Source organism: Thunnus albacares, chromosome 21 (assembly GCF_914725855.1).
Source record: "Thunnus albacares chromosome 21, fThuAlb1.1, whole genome shotgun sequence".
In the NCBI taxonomy this organism is placed as follows: Eukaryota; Metazoa; Chordata; class Actinopteri; order Scombriformes; family Scombridae; genus Thunnus; species Thunnus albacares.
In genome coordinates, this window is record NC_058126.1 from 12,535,881 (window position 1) to 12,559,917 (window position 24,037).

Here is a 24,037-nt window from a genome sequence, read left to right on the forward strand (position 1 = left end):
TGTGTTTAGATTAATTAAAACAGAGAATAGATATATAGTATAGTAATAGAAATATTACAATTCAAAAATACTCTATCACAGGTAGAAAGTATTCAAAAATGTAATTAATGTGAGATAATATGATAATAAAGATAATAAGTGTCAAAAGTAAAATTACGTATGATGCAGAATGTCTCCTTTTAACTGTTAAACTGTTAACATGGAAGCAGCATTTTAATGTTGTGTCCAGTCAAGGTGGGATGGACTCTAACCATTTAATACACTGTTTTTAATAATGAAACATTAATCTGCAAAGTATTTATCAACTGCAGCCGTCAGATACATTTTTAGTAAGATTTCCATCTGAAATTTAGTGTAGTGAAAACATTTGGTTTCACAGAATGAAAATACTGAAGAAAAGTACCAGCACTTCATATTTGTATTTTTTGAAATAAAATCCTGTATAATAATGTGTCAATGTGGTGTTTTCAGCTTGTTCCACTGCCTCCAAGTGGCAAAAATCAGTTAATGCAGCTTTAAGATCAGTACATGAATAAATGCACTTAGTTACTGTACTTTCACCTCTGCTTGCACTGATTTAACAGCTTAATTTATAGTATTTAATTACCTGTCACCTATAAAATTATGTTGTTAGTTTTTGAGTTTTTGTACCAGTGCCATGTGCCTTGTCCACGGATCTTTAGTTTTGCTGTAGTAAAGATATTTCACCACAAGATGGCCTTATTATTATTTCAAAAATGTATAATTTCCCATAAGGAAAAAGCTGATCTGCATATGCACTCAAGTTATGCGTTATAAGGCTAGCAAGAAAAAAAAAATCACAGCACTAGCATGTGTGACATGAAGCCAACCATTGGTTGTTTATGTGTATTAAGTTTGTTTCACCCAACATACAGTATGAACTCTAGTTTATAAAACTGCCTCGAGAAAGGTCTGTTCAGAGGAGTATAGTTTTCCCACAGCATGTGTCAGCGGGAATCTGGTTGGTGTCAATGTTGTCAGCGAGGTCAAGAGGGACCAGAGCTTCCTCCTGCTCTTATTTGACCCCTCAGGGTCACGAGAGCTTGGAATTCCAGGGTAGAGACGAACTTCCACAACACTTGTTCCTCACTGGCTGTCTAGGACTACGAGGAAAACCAGTCAGTCGAAATCTAATTTAAGAACTTTTAAGAGAAGCTGTAAAAAAAATAACTCGTGTCACCGGTGTTTCCAGGGTTAGGGGTGTGAATGGAGTAGACAAAGTGGGGCACAAACATAAAGGAGGGTGGTGCTGAGCATGACATCTTGGATCCTCCTATTTGTGCTGTCGGGCAAAAGCTGTGTTTGGGAATTCTGGGACCACAGGCACTACAGTCTCATGCATAATGCATCTTTTCTACTTTCTATGTTTTTATAGTTGAACTGTTTTTTGTGATGCACAGACTTGTTTTAACACTGCTGAAACCATAGACCATGGCTGATTTTTTCAGTTTTTCCAGTAATTATCCTGTTACATGTGATCATTAACAAATGTTATGAAGTTAATTATTAACTGCTCAAGCATTTCCTCAAAATAATTGAAACATTTTGCTGTGAAAATTCTCCAGATAAAAAAGGCAGGATTGTACCTCATCTCACATGATCTTATATTGCACTGTAAACTTGTAAATCAAGGAATTACATCTGAGCTTTGGAAGTTTAACCTAACATCAAAAACCAAGGATTCCCCTCACATCCCACAGAGGAGCAAAAGAAAAAAAAAATGAAATGGGGATTGTTGGATAAATGTTTTCTGAATTGACAATCTAACTGTAATCAAGATGAAAGCAGCAGATTCAATCACTTTGTGTTACACTGTTGGAGATTCATATCCTGCTGTTTGCAACTACGGACATTTTCATAGATCATTTCACACAGCCAGTGTAAAGTAATAAGGAAAAAGGACTTTGCTCCCAAATGCTTAACATCGTGTGCAGGTCTTATGATGCTGCGGAAGTGCTTTTAACTGCCACAGGGAGCAGACACCAACTGACATCTGTAAGGTAACGATTCTATTTAAGTTTTTTTTAAGGCAATTTCACTTAAACAAATAGATTAGGTGGTTATTTTGCATTGTTGTTAAGTTGTATGACATCCTCTGAATTGTTTTACATTGCAACATCTCTTTGCAACATCTCATTCATTCCAGGCTATGCATTATTGATGTTATGACTTGCCATATTTGTGAGATACTGACAAATGTGTAATTTTACAAGTATAAAATGCTGACCGGCAGTGTTAAGATGATGCTAGGATTAAAGAAAAAACAGATTATGACCTCCAGTGACTGCTGGTTCTCTAAAGACAAAATGTACTGCAATACTCCAAACTATGTCATTGATTATCCTTCAGATATACTGGGTGATACAGTTATTTGCAAACTGTGTGTGACGTGATTGGTCATGGAATGGAAGAGCAACCTGCGGCGCACCCAGTCACTGTGGAATATCCCCTCGTCATGTGACAAGCCCAACTGGATGGAGGCAGGGCTGCGGGGCAAACAAGCATCTGTGTCCCAGCTGGTTGCAAGGTGAAAGAAACATCATCTTCCTCACTCTCTTCATATCTATGACAACAACTAATGATTACGCAAACCTTACAATTACTTACAATTAAATGCAGCACTTGTACAGTACTGAAATATGCCTTTCGTGTACATAACAGGTATCAAACTACAGCAGCAGTAAGCTCATCCATTCAAGCAACAACAAGAAATAATGGTGAAGCAAATACAAAGCCAGTGCTACATGAGGTAATGCTGACACATTCATACACAAGGCATCCTTTGAATTAAATAAACAATGCAACTGCATACAAACATGAGATATCAGATATGTTTTTTTTTATGTTAGACAACACCATCTCCTCCACTTGTGAGCGGCCCGTTGGAAACTAAAGAGACTCATCTGGAGTCTGTGATGAAGAGAAATAATGAGAGTGAACGCTCTCAGCCCAAAACCAATTTGAGCCGCAGCAAGTCAATGGGGAGTCTTCATAACAGCGCATCCATAGATGCCCTGAAGGCTCTGTTTGAGTCAAAGGGTGCAACACAAAATAAGCTGAAGAGCAGTTTCAGAGCTGCAAATGTCACGACACCTTCCAAGGCAGCCGACATCCTGCCAGTGATGAATGGAGAGGTTGAAGAAGTAAAGAGCTCTGCAGAGAAACAGAAGACCCAAATTCCTGCTGATGCTCCTGTTAATGATGTTAAACCTGATGCAAAAGAAGAGAACGCATCTCGAAAGGTGAATAAAATTAAAAGATTCTAATTATGTCAATAGATTTGATGGGTTTGTATTAAAAATATTTAACTTGAAACCATTAAATATTTCTTCCATCATGTTGCTTCCGGAAATAGAAAGACTACATATTGTCATATAAACAGATTGAGGCCTACAGTTCATTGTTTCAAGAGTTCTGTCTCCCTCAAGGTGGCAAATCAGACTCGGAGGGAGAGAAGAAAAACAATAGGGGGGATCGATTTTGAAAAAGTTGCAGCCTATCAAGCTGGTGAGTACGAGACATTATCTTCTAAAATAATTCATCATATATTATGAGCTGGCATTCAAAGTGTGCTCTGTGATAAAATGCAACCTGAAAACAGTGTTTCCTCCTGCCCAAAAAAACTAGGGAATGAAGTAAAGTTCAAAGTATAATTATACATGATAGAAAGACATGGGAATTTTAACTGGTTTCATGCCCTCATCCTCATCATCAGCTTCCCTACAAACCTGATTCAGATCAAAAACTATTGACAACAAACTTTTGTTTTGCATGGATTGGTGGAGACAGGACTGTCAGAGTAACGCAAAGATAACAGAATCAAAATTCCCAAAATAAACATTTCTAATGGTTTATTTTACAGCTCCATAATTTCTCAATAAGCTTTAAGAAATTTCTTGGAAAGAACTATAAAATTTGGTAGAAATTCTAGGGAAAATAGAGTTCAATTAGTACATTTCCAATTAATTAATTAAAATTAATTACTAGTATAGAGTGTATTTTAAGGAGTGCATAGCAGGTCAGCTAAACATGCAAAAATGTGATTTATAAAATTCAACATATATGGAGAATTAAGTTTACAATAATAAATTAATATTTACTTGGGTTTAAATGGAGTTGTTCTTTTACGTAAATTCCTATTCTTCCTATCATTAGTGCTTAGTGCTTTTTACAAAACATAGTAGGAAGTTATTAGGAAATTACCAACCCCTAAAATCTTTAAAGTGCTGCCTTACTCTATAAAAGAGTATCCTAAACATATTTAGCTTTTGATCCATCTCCATAGCAAACATAAAATCCTGTTTAGCTCCTCATGTTAGCCAAATTTAGTGTCTGACTCCTCATGCAACCGAGAAAACCCCCAAACAAGATGCCAGCTCTGCTGGTAAACATTCCCTAGAAAGCCCCCTGTACATCCTGTGACTCAAAGGTCAGAGCTGTGGGCAGTGGGAATGAAAGGGATGAAGTGGAAATTAATATCAGCACAGTGACTTTGCGAGGAATAGTGATTGACTCAAACTGGTGTGGGCGTAGTAGGACACTCCACCACAGGACGGAAATAGCCAGCACGCTACAAGTCCTGAATATGTGCAGGAGGGTGAAAGGGTCAGCTGTCACTAGTGCAGGAGTGACACAGAGAGAGGGAACGACCGAGAGTGGCAGAGGCTCCGTTACCAGACATTAGATCGAAACACATTCACGCAGATTTACAGAAAGTAAGAAGACAGGCAGGACCAAAGGAACTGGGAGCTGTTAATTTTCTGTGAGTACTGATCTGTATTTTGTCCATCTTTAGACTGTGACCGTGGCAAAAAGAGAATAATCTGTATATCTGCTGAGTACAAATAATCTTTAACTGTGTGTTATATGGCTTGCACATGCTCTTGAAAACTTTAAACCCATAAAATTTAATAAACACTGTACTGTGATGGAGTTAATTATACCAATGATTGAAAAAATAGTTTTCATGGCTATGTGAATCTTGAACTAAAAGGGTGTTTACATTTAAAAATCACCTTTTACATGCTACAGCCAACATTCATCATCATCACAGTGTCTGATTTGCCTTGTTTTGCTGATAGACAGCTGCTAGCGGACTGTTCATTTTCTATCTATATCTATCTATCTACAATTTTCAGACATATGCGTGTTTACCTCTGCTCGTCAATGCTTAGTCAACTGTGGCTGCAGTGACTCGCAGGTCCTTTTAAATCTCAGTATGTGTGTCAGTGGAGTCAGGTATCTCTCCCTCTCACCCACAAGTGGTACATTTATAACTCAACCACATGGCAGCTGTTAAATATCAGCTTAGAAACCGTTATTTGTTATGACCCAAAATTGCAATTAAAATGCAAAGATTTGAATATATAATTCACCTATATAAAATCAGCCAGTTGTTTAAACTCTGTTTCCATGTTCTGCTCAAATAGAATTATGACTCTCTCGGTCACATGATGTTGTGACAATATCTTGAAATAAACAGTGCAGTGCCGTCCTTGACAGCTAATATGAACCAGTGATCAAAGAGAGTAAAACAAAGAGACTAAATTATGGATACAACTTTTGTCTTTAAATCCCATGTGAAGAATTTAATACCAAATTTATATCACAGCCTTGCATTGGATACCATTGTAAAACATGAATCTCAGAGAGCTCTGAATACGCCCTTTCTACATACTACAGAGTACAACTTGTGTCATAAAGAGATTCACAACCAGTATCGAACACATTATAACAGCTGTGTCTGATGTGTCTGCAGATGAAAAGAGGAGGTCGATTGCAGACTTCAAAGACAGCTCCTTCAACCAAACCAAGGAGCAACTGTGTGTCTCGGTCAAAGCTATATCTGCTCTCTATCTCTCAAAGGTGGCACCTCAGAAACCACCACACAGCCATTTAAAACCGGTAAACGTCTGCCAACTCATTATGTGTCCTGAGCGAAAAAAATTTTAAGAGTCTTGGTGCTCCATGGAAGTCAGCTCCTACGTGGAACATTGTCCCTACATGTGTAGATATATTTACCCCTATCTTATGAACAGTATCTCAGAGATATTATGCTTTTACAAACTGTTCTGTGATGTTTTTGACTTGTTAAATTATGAGATTTCATGACAGACACTAAATACATAATCACCCTATTTCAAGATTTAATTAGAAAGATATCTTATTATCAGACAAAAAGTGTTCAATGTAAATCAAAAAATGTTTTTGTTTTATCTTTTGTGACCTTTAAATTCCACTGAAGAGAGAGGAAATGGTTGTCAAAAGCAAAAAAATATATAAAAGTCTACCCATGCATGTACTCTGTGACAAGATGTTCCACTGCTGTTAATTATGTTTGACAGTGTCATACTGTATAACTCTAAAACATATCATACAGTGATTACTGATAAACAAGATTAACAGTGATCAAGACGACAATGTTAATTTAAGGTAAAGTTGACCTGAAAAAATAATTGTTTCCATCCAGGAACAAGATCAGTCATCTGAATCTGGGAAAAGAGTCAAAGTAACCAAGGTAAGGTAGAGTTTCACCAGATTTTTTTTTTTGCATGATGGTGTGGTTGGTGCAACCGTGTGGTTTACATTGGAATTGCATTGTCATAATAACATCTAACATTTTCTACAGTATCACACATATATAACTCAAAAACCCAAAACATGATTGCTTTTCTTGAGAGCTGCACAGTTTTCTTCAAAAGAAGTGGATGCCACTCACTCTCAGTGTTCCTTTCTTTTATTTTGCATTGTGGTTGCATTGCATTTGTTTAAAATTGCTGGTTATTTTGGAATTCAGCTGACACACTGACACTGCGCATGTGGAAAGCAAAACAACTGGCATGATTTGGAAGGTAATGGCTCTCGTTCCTATAAGCATGTTTGCGCACTCTGGAGCATGATTTTCACTGGATAGCTAATGAATGAAAACATTACTTTGTTCTTCTAAGATGGCTGAAGACTCCCTACAAAAAAAGGATGACCACCTTCCACCAACATCAGCCAGACATCAGCCAGGACCAGAAGACATCTTTGGGCCACATTCCCAACAACTCATGCCATCCCAACCTTCCAAAGAAATGTTGTACCAACAGCGGCAGAAATGTGAGCTGCGAAGGCTCCTGAAGCACACTCACCCAGAACTGAAGATGTTGGATGAAGTTGTGGATGAGGAGCTTGCTGAGGTTTTGAGCTCAGAGTCTGGGGTGGCAGCTGCTGAAACCGGATATGAGGGAGAGGTCCTTTCAAGACGCTTGATATTCGAGAACTGTGCCCTGAGTAATAAAGTATCTACTTACACCCCCAAGCTGCACATGGCAGAGGAAACAGCGGAAAGAGGCAATGTCAGTAAAACATCAGCTGTGTTTGAGGTGTCAGAGGAGAGGCCTCATGTTGCAAGTGTTAAAGCGATTGTGGAGGCTGATAATGGTTCTAGTCCAGATCCTAATAGAGAGTGCGAGGAGGAGATTGTAAGAATAGATGTTCAGGCTACCAGAAGGATGTTTGAGAGTCAGTCTGTGAACACATCTAAACCAAATCCAGAAAATAAGTTCCAGGGGAAAGTTTTTATTTCTGGGGATGAGACAGGGGCAGTCCAAAAACGAAAACAGGGGTTTGACATGTGTAGCAAACAGAATCTACACAGCAAAAACAGAAGCAGTGACACTGATTTGACAGAACAGAACCACAATCAAGGGTCATGTGTTCATGTTGTTGGTCAGAGCACTGATCTTGGGTTTTCTGGCAGGGAAGAGGTTTCCACCGGTGAAACACTCTTTGAGGATGAGCCTACAAGTCTTCCAGATCCAGAAGGATTTGGTGAAACGATCAAAACGAGAGCAGCTCTTTTCCAAAACAACCCATTTATCTCAACAAATGTAGAAAGAGAGCATTCCTGTTTGGATACAGCAAAATCCCAAATCCCAGCAGTAGACAGCGAGGCAGCTGAGCACTATCTGCAAGCTAATGTCAAGAACAGAGCTCATCTGTTTGAATCAATGCCATTTGACAAAATCAGACATCAGAACAGGGACGAAATAGAAACAATGGTCGAGAACATCAAGGAGACATTGGATTCCCTTTATCACGTTAGTACCATACATTCAGATGGCTCAATCATTGAGGTGAATGAGACAATGATAGCTAAAAAGGCTAAATTCACACTATCAGAGAGTGGGCCTAAGATAAAATACGATGAGGTGGCTGAAGGTGGTGCACAAAACTTCATACTCCAGTTGCTACCACGGGCAAACCTAAAGCCTCAGATCACTTACCTAAAGGAAGATTGCAAAGGAAATATGGAGGCCACAACGGTGAATGTACCTGTGCACCAGCATCACTTCACTACCAGCCAGGACACAGAGGTTAAAACTGCCAATGTGGTTCAACTTGTTGAGGATATTCTTAATCAAGATAACTCCCTGAGGAAAGGAGTGATAATCCAGGAGGGTGTCAACAGATGTGCTGAAGTAATTGTTTACTCCCTTTACAATTATGTAGATGAGAAAGATGTGAAAAGTTACTGTCCTCCACAAGTGCATTGTGCAGAGTATGATGAACCAGAAACAGAAATGTTGAGCGATGAGAGTAAAACAAAAAATCAAGGATTGAGAACTGGGGTTGTTGAATCAACCATAAGCTGCCTAAACCTCTCAAATCAAACCTCTCAAGACCAAACCTGCTCAGGATCAATCAGGCCTGAAGTCACAGTAAAGGGGAATGTGAAACTGTTCAAGAGTTGTATTGAAAAGGGTGATCTGGAGTATTTGAAAACTCTTCAGGCTGAGCCAACAGTTCAAGAAGAGGAACTTCCTCCCAACCAAAATGTGGGCGGACAAGGCACGGAGCTTCATCCCGAACAGCGAGGTGATCAGGCAGAGGAGAGTGCATCAGAGTGGGTACCAGTGGATGTAAAGAGACTGAAAAGTATGTTCTCTGGAGATCAAAGACAACCCAACCAACCCCAAACCCAACCAAAACAATTTACTGCCATCCCTCCTGCATTCATAGGCCAAAATGTGCCACTTGGAAATAGGCACTCCGCTACAGAGAGGAATGTTGGCGTCGTCTCCCATGTGCAAGAAAAGAATAAAATCAAGGAGTGTGGCATCCAAGCACAAGAAAAAGCATGTAACTCTGAAGTCGTATTGCATTTTGAGACACAAGACAATGACAGGGTCCACCAGGCTGAATTAGTCAAGGTGGTAGATGACAATGACGAAATCTCAAACCTCAAAACTGCAATCCATAGCCTCCAACAGGCCACAATGGAAGCGAAATCTTTTCATCAGTCATCACAAGAAAAACAGAAATTCTTTGTTCAAGAATCTTCTAAGGAACCCATTGCCTCAGTTACAATATCTGATGTCAACTCAGTGAAAACCCAGAGAAAAGAAGCAGAATTACTTCAAGAAAATCCACAAAAAGCAGAGACAGCTTCCAGCATCACTTCAGAACATAAACCAGTAAATCAACATGAGAGTACATGCCTTAAAGATATTAATTCTGCAGAAATTCATACTACTGAGACATGCAGCAAAAAGGGTCAAAAAAGCACAGAGGTCGTCCAGAAGCAACACTTTGAAGCTGCTACGGAGTCTTCAAATAGTTCAGAAACAGCTGCACAGCAAGAGGAGGAGGAAATAGTTTTTGAGGGTAAACTTCAAGCAGCCTTAGATTCCCTGGAGAAGTCCAACATTAATGTCACTAGAGGAGATTTCAGAGCAGCAATGATATACAAAAAATCTTCTAAAGAAAGATCAAAAAATGTTGATGCAGTGTCCTTTCAAAAGACATCTGACAATGAGATTTGCGCTGTTACTGAACCTAAATCAATTCAAGCACCACTGAGACAAGACCTGGCCACAGAGCCCCCAAGACAAAGTGAAACCCTAAATAAACCAGCTACAAATGCTGCCTCAGAGAAAACCAAAAGGCCTGTTTGTCCAAAACCAGCCATCCCGCCTAAACCTGAACATTTGAAGATGAAACAAAGAGATAATCAATCGGCCAACAAAGAGAATCATCAAACTAATGCTATGAGATCTGATATGAAAGATAAAACTCCGCAAACACTGACAACATCTCTGTCACATCAGGCTGAACATAAGCAAGAAGACCAGTCCAAAATACACTCTGGTGCAGACTCAGGACCAGATTTAGAGGATCATGAAAAACCTACAAGAAATCAATTTTTTGGTAAAGCGTTACAGATGTCCCAGGAAATCCAAGTAAGCCATCAAGTCCAAGGTTCAGTCGTCACCTTGGAAAGTGACAACACAGATAAAAATATCATCAATCAACAAGAGAAGATAAATAACACGGCAGAGGAGAAAAGCCCCCAGAACATCCCAGTCAATGATAATATGAATGAAACAGATGAAAGCCCTGTAGATTTCAACAAAGCATGCCAAAAATTTGGAGGTAAAAAGGTACTTTCCGCGAAAAAGGCCCCTGTAAAGCCAAAAAGAGTAAAAATTGCCCATGCTGACAATAAAACCCCAAAGCACTCATCTGGAGACAATAATTCAAAAATTCTTGCAAACGTAGAGACAAAACCACAACAAACTCCATCTGATCCATCATGCAGTGACCCAAACACCTGTGGACAAACTGCTGACAGCAAAGACAAACACGAGAGAGAAATTAAACAAGAAGGAAAAGTCGAGATGAGGGAAAAGAAAGGAAGAACCGAGACAGAGGACGAACGCCGGCAGCGGCTGTCAGTTCACATGGATGAGATCATGAGAGGGAACATAACGGCGGCCATGGAAATTTTTGACAACTTGCGAAAACAGGAGGAACTGCAGAGCATTCTCAGTCGAGTTGAAGAAATCGAAGAGGACACGAGTGAGGTTGACGTAACGTCACTGAGGAGAGTGTTTGAGAACGTCCCTGACTGGGTTGTCAACTCCAACAAAAGGAAACAAAAAAAGATAAAAGTAGAACAAAAAGAGGAGAGGTTGCCGGTATCAAGGGACAACACTGAAAGCAAATCTTCAATGGCGCATGTTTTTGGAGATCTTGAGAGAGCCAGTGAGGAAATTATGAATCTAAAAGAGCAGACTTTAGCCAGGCTTGTGGACATAGAGGAAGCAATAAAAAAGGCTCTTTATTCTGTCTCTACTTTGAAATCAGACTCAGATATTGCTGGTTTATCATGCTTGTTCAAAGAGTCCTTAGGGACAGTACAGGGATCACCATCCTCTGGTAACATTAGCAAAATAAGCATCGGGTCAAGCAGAAAAAAAACAGTGCTGACACAGGAAGGCCCTTCAACACAGGGAAGCACAGCTATGCCAGCTGGCCAGGGTGCAGGCCTGGAAATAGCCTCTGCAAAACAACGAGCGAGTCCTCCATCTTCACCGGCCTTCATTTCCATCCAGTCAGCCGCTCGAAAGACGGATAAAACAGAGCTGCTGCCACCAGAGACCACAACCTGCCCTACATGTCAGCAAAGCCCGAAGATGGAAGAGAAATTCCGGACAACAAAAACCCTTCAATGCAACAGCCCAGCTCAAAACAGAAAAAATGACCCAAGAAAAGGAGGTCAAAAACAATCCACTTACAGCCCACTTAAACCTAAACGAGAGCTCAGCATGCTTGAGGTGCAGGCTGACCGCGGGGGGAACAGTATTTCAGGCAACACGACAGTCACAGAGAACTATGAGAGGACTGATAACTTTGGTAACCGGTTTTACTCCTCTAAAACCTCCACTGTTGTCAATAGTCAGCCAGAAACAATTACATCATCCACAGGTCAGGCTGTGACTAAGTACCCAGAGGTTCGGCTGCCGATCAATCAGAAACCTTAATTTAATCACAGAAAGGCTGCAGTTTCTCACCAAAAAAATAAATGCTGGCAGTGTTTTTTTATGTACTGTATGACAAAGCTGTCATGTGCAGAATTTGATTTGCGAAGAAATTAATATGATATTTGTTATTGCTTGTTTGTTTATTTATGACTGGTTTTAGATTTTCTTATTAATTGCTGGGATCTTTTTTGTTGTTGTATTCTTTATCACACTTTTTGCATTTTAAATTAAATACAGACTATTGGTTTCCAAATGCCTTCGTGTTTTGTTTATCAAACTAAGCCTTGTCTCACTTTTCTCATCAGTTTCAACCAGCCTGTCATGAGACGTGCTCAGCCTGTTTGAAGCCGGTGTATCCGATGGAAAAAATTACTGCAGACAAATACATTTTTCACAAAAGTTGCTTCTGCTGTAAACAGTGCAAGAAAAAGTTGAGGTGAGACATTAAAATATTCTACAAACAAATCACCTGCAATATTGATCAATGATTTTCATAATTTGATTAATTTCTTGTCTGTGCCAAAATGAGGTAGTTACTTTGATAACGTTAATATGGTTGATAAGTATGATTTCTTACTTTGTATTGGCCTGAATATAAAATATCCCTGATTACAAGATGACCCAACCCTCCTACTGTCTGCAACAATTGTTTTTACAGAAAATAAAAAGGCCTTTTGAAATTGGCAAATATTCCAAATTTAACATGCATCAAATGCATTATCACATTTAAATAATATATGTTACAGTAAATACATATAAACAAATTAACCAACTTAAATATTACTATTTTGTTTTTTAATTTTGCCACCTCAAAAAAAACAAAAAAAAAACAAAATCAGCATCAAAATGAATTCAGCTGTTTTGTCAAAGCTTTCAGCTGAAAAATAGTTCCAGTTGCTTCAGACTGGCACCTGACACAAGTTTACGTCTTTCATGTGTCATTTTTAACAGCGTTAAGCATCAGTTTTCTGAGAGATAAATACCTTAACGCTTAAGTGTAGAGCTGCAACAATTAGTCGTTTAATCGATTAGTCGATCAACAGAAGATTAATTGGCAACTATTCTGATAATTGAATAATCGTTTAGTCATTTTTTAAGCAAGAATGATAAACATTTGCAGGTTGCAGCTTCTCAAATGTGAAGATTTTAGGTTTTTCTGTGTCATACATGACAGTAAACTAAATATCTTTGGGTTTTGGACTGTTGGTCAGAGAAAACAAGACATATGAAGATGTCATCATGAGCTCTATGAAATTGTAACAGGCATTTTTCACTATCTTCTGATATTTTATAGACAAAACAGTTAAATGAGTAATCAAGAAAAAAGAAAGCATGAATCTTACCTGTTAAGATGTTCCAACACTCCTCTGACAAAACTCTCAGAAGTGATAATATTAAAAGCTCCTAACATGACTTTGTGTGACATTTCTTCTCAACTCTTGTAGCAGGTGATTCTGTTTAGTCTGTTTATAGCAGCAAATTCCTCAGGAGATGCTTTACATGTTTCACCCAGAAACAAAAATATTATAACAAAAGGAGAGAAAAACACTTAGTGTTCATATATTCAACAGGCAACTTCTGTATAATAAACTGGACACTTTTGGGGTGGGTAAACTTTGGCTGTTGCTATAGATACAGTTTGGACCATTGAAACTAGCTAACCTAGCAACATTAAGGCTACAAACAACCCACAATGCAACACTCTTTTAAAGTGACAGGCTCACTCTGTAAGCTCTGTCCTGACTCTTTTCAGAAAAAGATGGTGTTGTGAATATGTAATATGTGTGTGTGCACGCGCGTGTGTATATATATATATATATATATATATATATATATATATATATATATATATATATATATATATATATATATATATATATAACCACACACACACAGGCATTTATATATATATATATATATATATATATATTCAAATGTAATTTGACTACAGACCGGATGTTTGCTGAATACATCCAAAATCAATGGATTGCTTAATTTGCTGACTGATTAAATATAAATCTCTTCACCAAAAATTAAAAAAGTAACTGTGAGAAACTTTACAGCATAACTAATGTTAGAGGAGTGGAATAGCCATTGGGCCACACTTGACCAGTGGTAAAAATGTGGAGTGAACAGTGTTGGAATGTAAATATGTACATTTACTCAAGTATTCACTTAAGTACAGTTATGAGATACTTTTACTTTACTTGAATATTTCCTTTTTATGCTACTTAATACTTCTACTCCACTACATTTTGGAAGCAAATATAGTACTTTTTACTCCACTGCATTTATCACATTTTTAATTGTCAAATACAGGTGTACCTAATAACATTGTTAATTGCTGCATTGCATTGTAATACTGTAACGTGGGAACAGAGCCATTGTTTATGTCATTAGTTCCACCTGTGCTTTTCCTACAACGACAGTCAAAACCATGACAGAAAACATGAACCACTAGCCAAGAGATTAAGAGATATTGTTTAACTGTTTAAAAAAATGCAAAATTAAATGTACATGCTTCATTTTTAAACCGTTGTAAGTTTTAAATGAGACTGACAAACTGTGCTTATTTGTAGCATGCAAAATTATGCGCCCTTATATGGAGAATTCTACTGCATATCTCACTACCAACAACTGTTCAAAAGAAAAGGGAATTACGACGAGGGCTTTGGATACACTCAGCACAAGACCCGATGGCTTTTAAGGAATACTCCTGACATGACGTCCAATGAATCTGAGGTATAGATAAACCTCCTGTGACAATGTGAGTACCAGCAAAAAAAAAAAAAAAAAAAGGCAACATTATGTTATTATGCTTTCCTGTCATTTTCATGATACAGTAATTTATCATAGTGGCTTCCCTTCATTAAAGCTGTGTTCTCTTTCTGTTCTCAGCTGATGTGACGGTGACTGTGACAACGCAGAAAATCTTGAAGCTGTGTTTGAGGCACCATAAAATGGTCAAAATTTTACAGTGTGTTCATCTTTTGATTGCTAATGAAGTGTGTTGACACAAAACTGATGTCTTAATTACTGTAAGAAACTATTAAGTATGACAAATGCTGACACATGTAATTGTCACTGATTGTTTTGTTAAATGACTTTTCACATTTTTTTAGTTCACAATCACTCCAACAAATTACAGTAATATATCTATGTACCTTGTTTTCTCATTGACAGAAAGTGACATAGAAAAAAGAGTTTATAAATTTTATTTGAACTGGGATAACAAAGAAGAATCAAGTTGTAGTAGTTTTGCAGAAACATCCTGTTGTTGATTGATTATTATGAAAAATGCAAAAGTTGTTCAAAACTGTTAAGATGGAAAACTCCCAATTTAGAGATACTAACTCACATACTCCTTCACTGAATCATTGATTCATTGATTTATGGCCATTAGGAGGCACTGCTGTTTGTGTTTGACACTAATCTAACTGGCCTTCCATGATGATGATATATGTGTGGTATATATTGTATGTTGGGAAAGGAACACTTGGATTGATCAATTTGTAAAACACCATCACTTTGATTCCTGCATCCTAAACTGTAATAAAAACTACAAACTGTAGTTTACAGCTTTTATACTTGATAATAAGTAAGGAAAAGGAGAAATTATAAACTTGTGATGAGGATTTCAGCACAAATTAAAGCTTCTGCTCTTCATTCATTTGTCGGGCCGAGCATTGGTTTCCTGTAGGCCCATTTACTGATTTTCTGAAATTAAAAACAGATTTTATACAGATATTATAAAGAATTAGTTATACTTAACAGTTACTGAATTTTGTCCTTAAAATCATATGACACTTAAGTTTTATATATTTTTTCAGTGCTATACAGACTATTTTATACTCATAACTCACTTGAATTCAACATGGTCCTGAAGTTCAACATTGAGGGTTTCAGGCGGTAGCAAACAGAAACCCCCAGCAGCTATAGAGACAAGGCTGCATATCAGCATAGGGATATTGTAATGATAGAACCTGATCAGTGGTGCAAGGACGCCCGTCACAGAAGCACATGTGGAGTTTAGATCTACACCATTCTGCTTGTCAAAATGTGATACGGCACTTGTAATAGTGTTTTATTAGGGAACAATAGTTGTCACGGCTCCAACAATTATAAAAGTTGAGATGTGCAACAAAATAATAAATGATTAATAACAGATAATGACAGTATATGTGACTCTACTCACCTTGACTGCACTAATGTAGCAATAAAATTTAACACCAACAAACATAATATACTAAAAATAAATCAGACAGCAAAAATATGTTTTAGGCTGAATCTTGAATCTCAAAAGGGGATTCCTTAAATGTAAGCCAACCATAGAGAAAAGTCCAAAATCTACAGAACACAAGGGTTCAGAAGATCTGAAGGTTTCTGACAGAAAAGTTCAGAAATGGATTCAGAAGCAAAATCCAGACATAGAGAAAAAGCCTGTCGTATATACCAACATATAAAGAGTTACAGCACAGAGTGCAGTCATGTGGATATATACAGTAGTCAAAAGAGGAAACCTGCAATGTTCACTGAAACCTTAAAGCATTTCCAATAAAATTCCCTCATTAACTTTCAAAATATGTATGTCAGCATATAACGTGACATAAATTTGTCTGCTAAGGAGATTCATATAGAGATCCCTTACAGTTTTGGTAATGAATACACTGGAAAAGGAATGCTGTAATGCTAACAGACCGCCTGCACCTCATTTTGCAAAAGTGGTGTCAGTGTTTTTGAGTGTGCCTACATTATCATATGGAAGACCTACATTTTCAGTATAGAGGGGAATAATTGCAATATGGTTCAGATTTATTTCACAGGTTTTAACACTGTCAAAAAGACAGTTTGAGTCCATGTTCCACATCTGCTAAATATAATGTTTGGCTGGATAGTTATATGGGGTATATCAGATTTTCTTTTTTCAAAATAACTTTTAAAACTGCCGTTGTAAGTGCATTTTGGCATATAAGACTGTGACCAGTATAGATGGCACTGGCACTGTCATCGGAAAACAGATTCTTCAATGAGTACTGCTCTAATTGGGTTACTCAATTCCATGAAAACAAGTGAGGGGTACGTCATAGCAGGAGACAGATAAACATGGAATGTACGTCACGTTTGCTCTCAGTCTGCCAGTGGTGGACAAAGTGCACAACTCCATTACTTGAGTCAAAGTATAGATACTCCTGGTCAAATGTTACTCCAATACAAGTGAAAGTAACTGTCTTCAAAAGTACATTTTCTTTTTAATGTCAACACATTGTTGTATTGTTGCCACAACGCATTTACAGAACCTAATGACTCTGGAACAACTTACTGAATGCATTGACTTGCCTGTAGAGCCTATAGAATAAAAAGCCTGAAGCCTGAAGAAATGCCTGAAACACAGTTGAATCGACAGGAGAGCCATTGTCATTTTCATTTTTTATTTAACACACTCCACTCCACCTCCACAAAAAAGCATGGCAGTGCTCTGACACAGCTCTTGCAGTGTGTGTGTGTGTGTGTGTGCATCAGGCAGACAGTGGGATTGCTGAAGATGCAGCTTCCTCAGAAAATAAAGAATAAATAAAACAACTAACCTACCTTAAAATCCCAGTTACACACCTCTAGCTTTATAACTGCCCAACAGCAACACTGCTTTAGGTGAGACAAAAACAAAAAACAAAAAACAATATGAATCTCTCTTCTTTTCAAGAATCTGAAACATGGATTTCAGATATGGCCATGGGTGAACTGGCAAGGAATCGTTATCTTTATCTGCCGTAGTCATCATTACCACCGACAGGTTCAAATTGAACGGTTCAGAAAGCACTTAGAAATTGACTGAAAGCATAAGAGTAGTTTACTGTGATAGTTTTTTCTCCTGTGACTAACACAGCATATGGCTTATCATATTTTAGAAAAGAAAAGAAAATGAATTCACTGACTTCAAAGCTATGATTCAAAGTAATGAGTATCGGGAACCTTCATAGAAATGTAGTCAAAAGTACAATATTTGTCTTTCAAATGTAGCGGAGTAAAAGTCATAAGTTTTAAAAAAGAAATGTATACTCAAGTAAAGTACAGATACTCCAAAAATGTACTTAAGTACAGTATTCAAGTAAAGGTGCTTCATGACTGTCCACCCCTGCACTCTGCATCCCTAAAAAAGTTGCAGTTGCAGTTTGTAGAACAGTAACCTCTCCATTTTCAAACACAAGATGAAAGACAACTCTGCTTAAAGCAGCTTTAATCAGTTTTGATAAATAAAGTTGACTTCAAAACATCACAAGGTACAGGAACATAACACAAAAGAGACTGAATGCACTCGTACAAGGAACATAGACTCCAAAATGAAATATTCACATACAATCAAAAACACAGACAAGATGCATCAATATCTCCTTCCAGGGAGTCACATTTGAGCATTCATTTGGACTCGTGTTCATATGTCGGTCTGTAGGTGCTTTACGCTCCACTATGTTCACCTGCTAGTTGCTGACTTTGTCTGTCTGCTGTTTGGTGCCAGGCAGGGAGTGTACAGTGGATTTCGCCGAAGAAGCGGTGAAAAGGAACTAAAACTGCAAAGTTGCAAACTGCAAAAACCAAAACAATGAGCCAAAAGATGCTGAAATGCTCCATAGAGCGGAGTGGAAGTGCAGAGTCAGGTGTTATTTCTCTGTGGGTTCATCACTATGAATGACACCTTTCATATTACACACAATCAGTTGACCCATTGTTCACATAAAAATATTGATTAGTGCAGCTTTAAGACATTTGAGAGACATTGTAGATGTGCAAATTTTTAGCTCAGAGGTGAACTTTGACTAGATATGATCTGTTAGGCCTGTGCCTACTCCAACATGTCAAAGTGCCCATTTCTGTTTCACATTATATCAGTTGACTCATTACAATCAAAACTCACTCTTATTCATCCATGAGAGAAGAATAAGACATAATAATACTGTACATCATTCAGCAATTACATTTAGACCAGAAAAAGAAACAAATAAGTGCAGAGCAAATATACATATACATTCAAACAGATTTTAACAGCAAAAATTAAAATATTTATGTAATAATTTATAAGTAAAATGTGATTCAGTTGAAGCTTTCCATTTTAGGTAACTGCATACTGACAAGTTATCGCTGTATCAGTTGAGAGCAAGCACACTGTTATAAACTAGAATTTTGTGTTGTTCCCTGATTTTTCGTCTTTCTTAACGGATCCCATGTCAACAGTTCCACTTTCAGGTTCCCTGCAATTAAAAAGAAGAAGATTATTATGTAGAATTGATTTTATTTTCTTTTAAGCAAAGTAAGTAAGCGCTCATCAACTCACGTGGGTTCAGCGTGGTCCTGAAGTTCGACATTGAGGGTCTCAGGCAGAAGCAAACAGACACCCCCGGCAACAATGGGGATAGTGCCATATATCAGCATGGGGATGGTGTAATGGTAGACATCCAGGAGCCTGATCAACGGAGCGAGGATGCCCGCCACACGAGCAAACATGGAGTTCAGACCTACACCATTCTGCCTGTAAGGACCATTTAGCAAAGTCATAACATGTCATACTAGCAAACATGACAAAGTTTTTTATTTTCTGCAATCAGTTAATTATAATAAGTTTTACCGCTGGGACATTACCTACCTTACCTTAGAGTGGTAGGGTACAGTTCAGCCGTATAAACATAGACTATGGAGAAACTAGCAGTGGCGGCAAATTTCCCCAGTACAGCTATGACCGTTACCACTATAGGAAGATCTGACGGGAAAAGTGACACACATATTGAAGTTATTTGTGCAAAATGTGTCTGTTAGAGAGGATACATTTTAATATAAAAGGGTAAATTACCAGTTGGAACAGCAAGGATCCCAAGGCAAGCAGCACCTCCAAACAATAGCGCCCCTGTTTGACATATTCTCCTCCCGAAGTGCTGTATAAAAGGCAAACAACCCAGGCGTGCAGGAAGTTCTACCATGCCAAAGATGAACTGTGTGAGGTAGATATCCAGACCAAAATTGCCAACATTCAGGCTCAGTCCATAGTACATCAGACTGGTTGCAAACCTGTCAATAGATTGGAAGAGATAACCTCAGTGCCACCACAAAAGTATTGATGTAGTTGTGGAAGCAGGTTGTGGTTGAAATAAATACTCACCAGAGATAGCTCAGTACAAAAGCACGTTTTCTCAGATATGATATCCTGAAGATGTCCAACATGGTTCCTCTTTTAGATGTACCATCAACGACCAGCTAAACAATGTAGGTGCATTTTTTAGTTGGTGTGTATTGATTTTAGGGTTTTTTCTGTTTAATTTTAGAGAAAAATGTGTTTTTGTTGCTGCTCACCTTGTCTAACAGATCTTCAGGTACCTTCCTCCCATTCACCCTTGCTGCCCTCCGGACCTCCTTTATGGCCTCCTCCTTCCTGCCCTGGGTAATAAGCCAGCGAGCTGATTCTGGGAGAATCCTAGTCAGAACACAAATGTAAATGTGCACTAAGTTTAATTTTTTAATGCTAAAATGTTGGACATGCGCATCTAAAGTGGCTCGAGAGGCTGCTGACCAGTAAAATAATCCTAAAACGAGGACAACGGGGCTGAAGAGCACCATCTGCAGGATCCTCCAGTTCCGGATCAAATAGGCAATGCCAGACAACATCATCAGTCCAACAGGGAAAAAAGAGTGACAGATAATGGTGCAGAAAGCAAACCTGGAGGAATCACTCCACTCTCCACCTAAGAAGCAATAAGATAGACAAAAATGGCATCATTTCAACTATCCTATGATATGTTCTGTAACTATAGCAAGTGTATGTAATTCAATATGTATTACTATTATTTATAAGTAATTTAATCCAGTTTTGTTTATGTATGCTTCTGTAAGGTAAAAATGAGATAAATGTAATACATTCAGTGCTTTAATTACAATATAACACATCTGCAATCTAACTCAAGGCAGTGCTAAAAAAAAATGCAATCAGATCAATAAGCTGAACAAAGAGCCAGACGTGTTCCCACAGGTTTATTGTCAATGTATGAGTTGACATTTGGGGCTGAAATGCATTGCAAGACAAAGCATCAACCATTAGTAACTTTCATTTAAATTTTACAAACAACACCCTCAGCAGGCAGCTTTGCCTTGTGAAGCTCAGGCACTTTATGTTGCTGTAGGGCCGCAGCAAGATGACAAAATATCATGTTATTAGTAAAATTAAAATGAGGGTCAATTGACCTGTAGTTTGTAATATGTTTCAGCTGCAGATGTCGACACATATGGTCAGCCCTCGATGCTTCTTGTTTTGATTTGAAGGTGCTTGTATTACTTTTAATTTAGGTGAACGATGTCTATTCCAAAACTGTAAAAAAAAAAATTGTATGTGTGAAATAATCAGCTTTATGATATGATTATGTAATGCATTATGCATCAGGGCACAGTTAGGGCAAACACTGCTATTTGCACACTGCCACAATAACACTCTTGCCCATTCTTAAAGTTTGTGTTTTGTGGTTAAAGGACCAGTGTGTAAGATTTAGTGGCATTTAGTGGTGAGGTTGTAGATTGTAACCCTCCTCTTCTAAATGTGTAGGAGAACCTGCAGTTGCTGCGAAACTCGCAAAAAATGCGAAAGGACCTCTCTAGAGCCAGTGTTTGGTTTGTTTGTTATGGGCTACTGTAGAAACATGGTGGTGGACCCACTCCCTGTGTAGATATAAAGGGCTCATTCTAACGTAACGAAAACACAACAATTCTTATTTTCATGGAATTATACACTAATTAAAACATAGATATGAAAATTATATTCCATTTCTGCCAAATCCGTTCCTCTAGATGTAACTAAATTCTACACATTGCATCTTTAAAGCCACTATTTAAACCACAATTTACAATTTTATTTGGCAGACATTTTTATCCAAAGCAACGTACATCTGAGAGCTGATACAACACAAGCGAGCATCTAGTCAGGAGAAAACAACACGAGTAAATGCCATAAAGCTGAGTTTGAGTCCAATAGGACATAGGTGCCAAGGGCCATGTTGTGGTGGTGGTACCAGGTGCCTTTCATTGGCAGAGCACATGATTAGAATATAAAAATGCCTGACTTTGATGCCCTGCAGGGGTTGTATCAAAAAGGACACTGAGGCAGACAGCAATGATGCCACCTGCAAATACGACAGACCATCATAGTAGTGTAGCATTGAGTTTTAGTTGTGAACATTGTACTTACCAATCACAAATGAATTAGCAACAATGCCTGAATTTGAGATGCCACCTAAAAATTTGAGAACCATATAAACATAGATGTTGGGTGAGAAACCAGCGCCGACACCAAACAACATCAGGAGAAGGAGTGAAAGCAGGACCACAAAGCGACGCCCAAACCTACAAAGAGATGAGAAAAACTGTTACATTGGTACTTGAGTTTTGTATGAATATAAGATGTACCGTATATGGCTTTTCCCTCCTAAAGGTTCAGCACAGTGTAGATACTATATGTACAGCCAAATGAATTTTGGTCACAATCTATCTTTCTTTAAAAAATCTGTATAATATTTTTAGAATTAAACAAAATAAAAAAAATCTTGTGTAATATTACCAACAGGAGATTACACACAGTTACAGGAGGATATTTTCTGGACAATGCAACCAATAATGGATGAGATGTGGGGAAGTTACAGTATGTGCAGTGCTTTTAGATGAATTCAGGAGGAAAATGTGAATAAATTCCAACGTAATTTCTCATTTTCAAGTTTGCAGAACCCAGGGCTGGCTCCACACTTTATCCTCTGTACTTGTCATTATTTAAGTACATTCAAATCCATTTCTAATTATGCTTCGTGCTGTAAAAGACCACAAAAATTCTCAAAGAATAGAAAATACTGAGTATGTTGATGTGTTGTAAGTTCATACCTGTCAGCCATCTGGCCCAACACCAAGGCTCCAACCAGGAGACCGGCCATGTAGATGGACTGAGATGCCTCAATCAGACTGCTCCTGTCACACACCAAGTCGAACTGATAGTGGAAAAGGAAGAGGATTTTCAGATTTCAGAATCTGTTTGTGGCTGCTAGAAAGCAGACCAACAGTTTTCTTATATGAGGATGTAACTCAGTTAAATATTTTTCATTATCCCATCATTACAATTAAATGTAATTGGTGTACATTAAATGAAATAGATGTAGGAACAATTAAAGTATGAACAGCAGCCTGTACAGCTAGTATACAAGCCATTACTGGGCATTGTCACAACAGTATAATAGCTCAGAAGGTACAAGAAGTCAAAGTGAACAACTGCTACACAACACAGAAGAGCTGCCACACTTCATTTTTTTTAAATGAATCAGTACTAAAAGACTAATTTTGTCATTTTTGCTCAGCACTACATTTTACTGGCTTGGTAGAACAGTTAAATGTGCTCCTCAGTGGATATATAAATATCTCTTACCTCTGTCACAATGCTGAAGGAACCTTTGGGCACCTCAAAAATAGATCCATTAGTGCAGTCTGTTGTAGTGTTAATCCCATATGCCTCAATGGTCTCCAAATCCAAATCCACAGGTGTGAACATTTTACAGCTTTCAAACTTTCCATCCTTGTTCACTGGGATTGTGAGATTTCTTTGTTTCTCATATGTCAGGTTTGGCCCACGTTCCAAGATCCAGTCAGTGTTACAGTAATTTGGGAAGTTCATGCCAGTAAACACCTGGCTAATCACATCGAAGGCGGTAAATATGCTGGTGAGGCATAATGCAGCCACCAAGCGTTTCTGAAAGAAACCAAACTCCCCAATCTCCTTCAGGATTTGCCCAAAGTTGCTCATGTTGGTATGTGAATGTTCTCAGAGTGCAGCGTGGGACAGAGAAATGTCTAGCTTTCAGCAATGTCGACCGACAGTCAACTTGACTGTCCTCTTGTAAGTTAATGTTTAAACTGACAATCACTGTGCTTTTATGACCTCCCAAGTTGCTAACAAACAGACTACCCAAGTATTAAAATGCAACATGTAAGCATCCTTCAGGCTGAAGTCCAGCTGTTGTGCAGCTGCCAAGATCTTGGAGCCCAATGTCGACTCTTAAGACCTGAACCTTCAGATTTAACATTATCTGTGTGCTCAGCAAAAGATGCGTAAGCACAGGAGTGTGGAAGGGCTCAAAATGCTTTAGGAGGGACAAAACAGCACTTTGTGGAATCATGTTACCTGTTGACAGTAAAGTCTG

General features: G+C 38.1%; 2 protein-coding genes and 1 long non-coding RNA gene across 4 annotated transcripts in view; 1 reads left to right on the forward strand and 2 right to left on the reverse strand.

Moving 5' to 3' along the window:
• The window catches only part of LOC122972883, a 49,160-nt gene extending 35,599 nt beyond the window's left edge, over positions 1-13,561 (reverse strand). The window contains exon 1 of the long non-coding RNA XR_006399867.1: positions 13,175-13,561. This is a non-coding gene — a long non-coding RNA (uncharacterized LOC122972883). The remainder of the gene's footprint in view (positions 1-13,174) is intronic.
• Positions 1,966-15,067, forward strand: LOC122972880 (LIM domain and actin-binding protein 1). Of its 2 annotated transcripts, XM_044340275.1 has the most exons (10): positions 1,966-2,021; positions 2,371-2,548; positions 2,683-2,770; positions 2,871-3,263; positions 3,450-3,528; positions 5,780-5,925; positions 6,491-6,538; positions 12,137-12,267; positions 14,411-14,598; positions 14,730-15,067. In XM_044340275.1, the coding sequence occupies exons 2-9, from the start codon at positions 2,421-2,423 to the stop codon at positions 14,577-14,579; spliced, it is 1,182 nt and encodes a 393-aa protein (XP_044196210.1). In that variant the 5' UTR covers positions 1,966-2,021; positions 2,371-2,420; the 3' UTR covers positions 14,580-14,598; positions 14,730-15,067. The 2 variants fall into 2 exon arrangements, with proteins under 2 accessions (XP_044196210.1, XP_044196209.1); XM_044340274.1 differs by lacking the exons at positions 12,137-12,267; positions 14,411-14,598; positions 14,730-15,067 and adding an exon at positions 6,969-12,084.
• A 2,982-nt stretch (positions 15,068-18,049) lies between these two features.
• Positions 18,050-23,761, reverse strand: slc22a13b (solute carrier family 22 member 13b). The gene is made up of 10 exons (XM_044339876.1): positions 23,266-23,761; positions 22,731-22,834; positions 22,048-22,202; positions 20,386-20,557; positions 20,169-20,289; positions 19,978-20,072; positions 19,672-19,886; positions 19,473-19,581; positions 19,159-19,353; positions 18,050-19,075 (listed from the first exon to the last, which is right to left on the reverse strand). The coding sequence occupies exons 1-10, from the start codon at positions 23,638-23,640 to the stop codon at positions 19,000-19,002; spliced, it is 1,617 nt and encodes a 538-aa protein (XP_044195811.1). The 5' UTR covers positions 23,641-23,761; the 3' UTR covers positions 18,050-18,999.
• Positions 23,762-24,037: the final 276 nt, after the last annotated feature.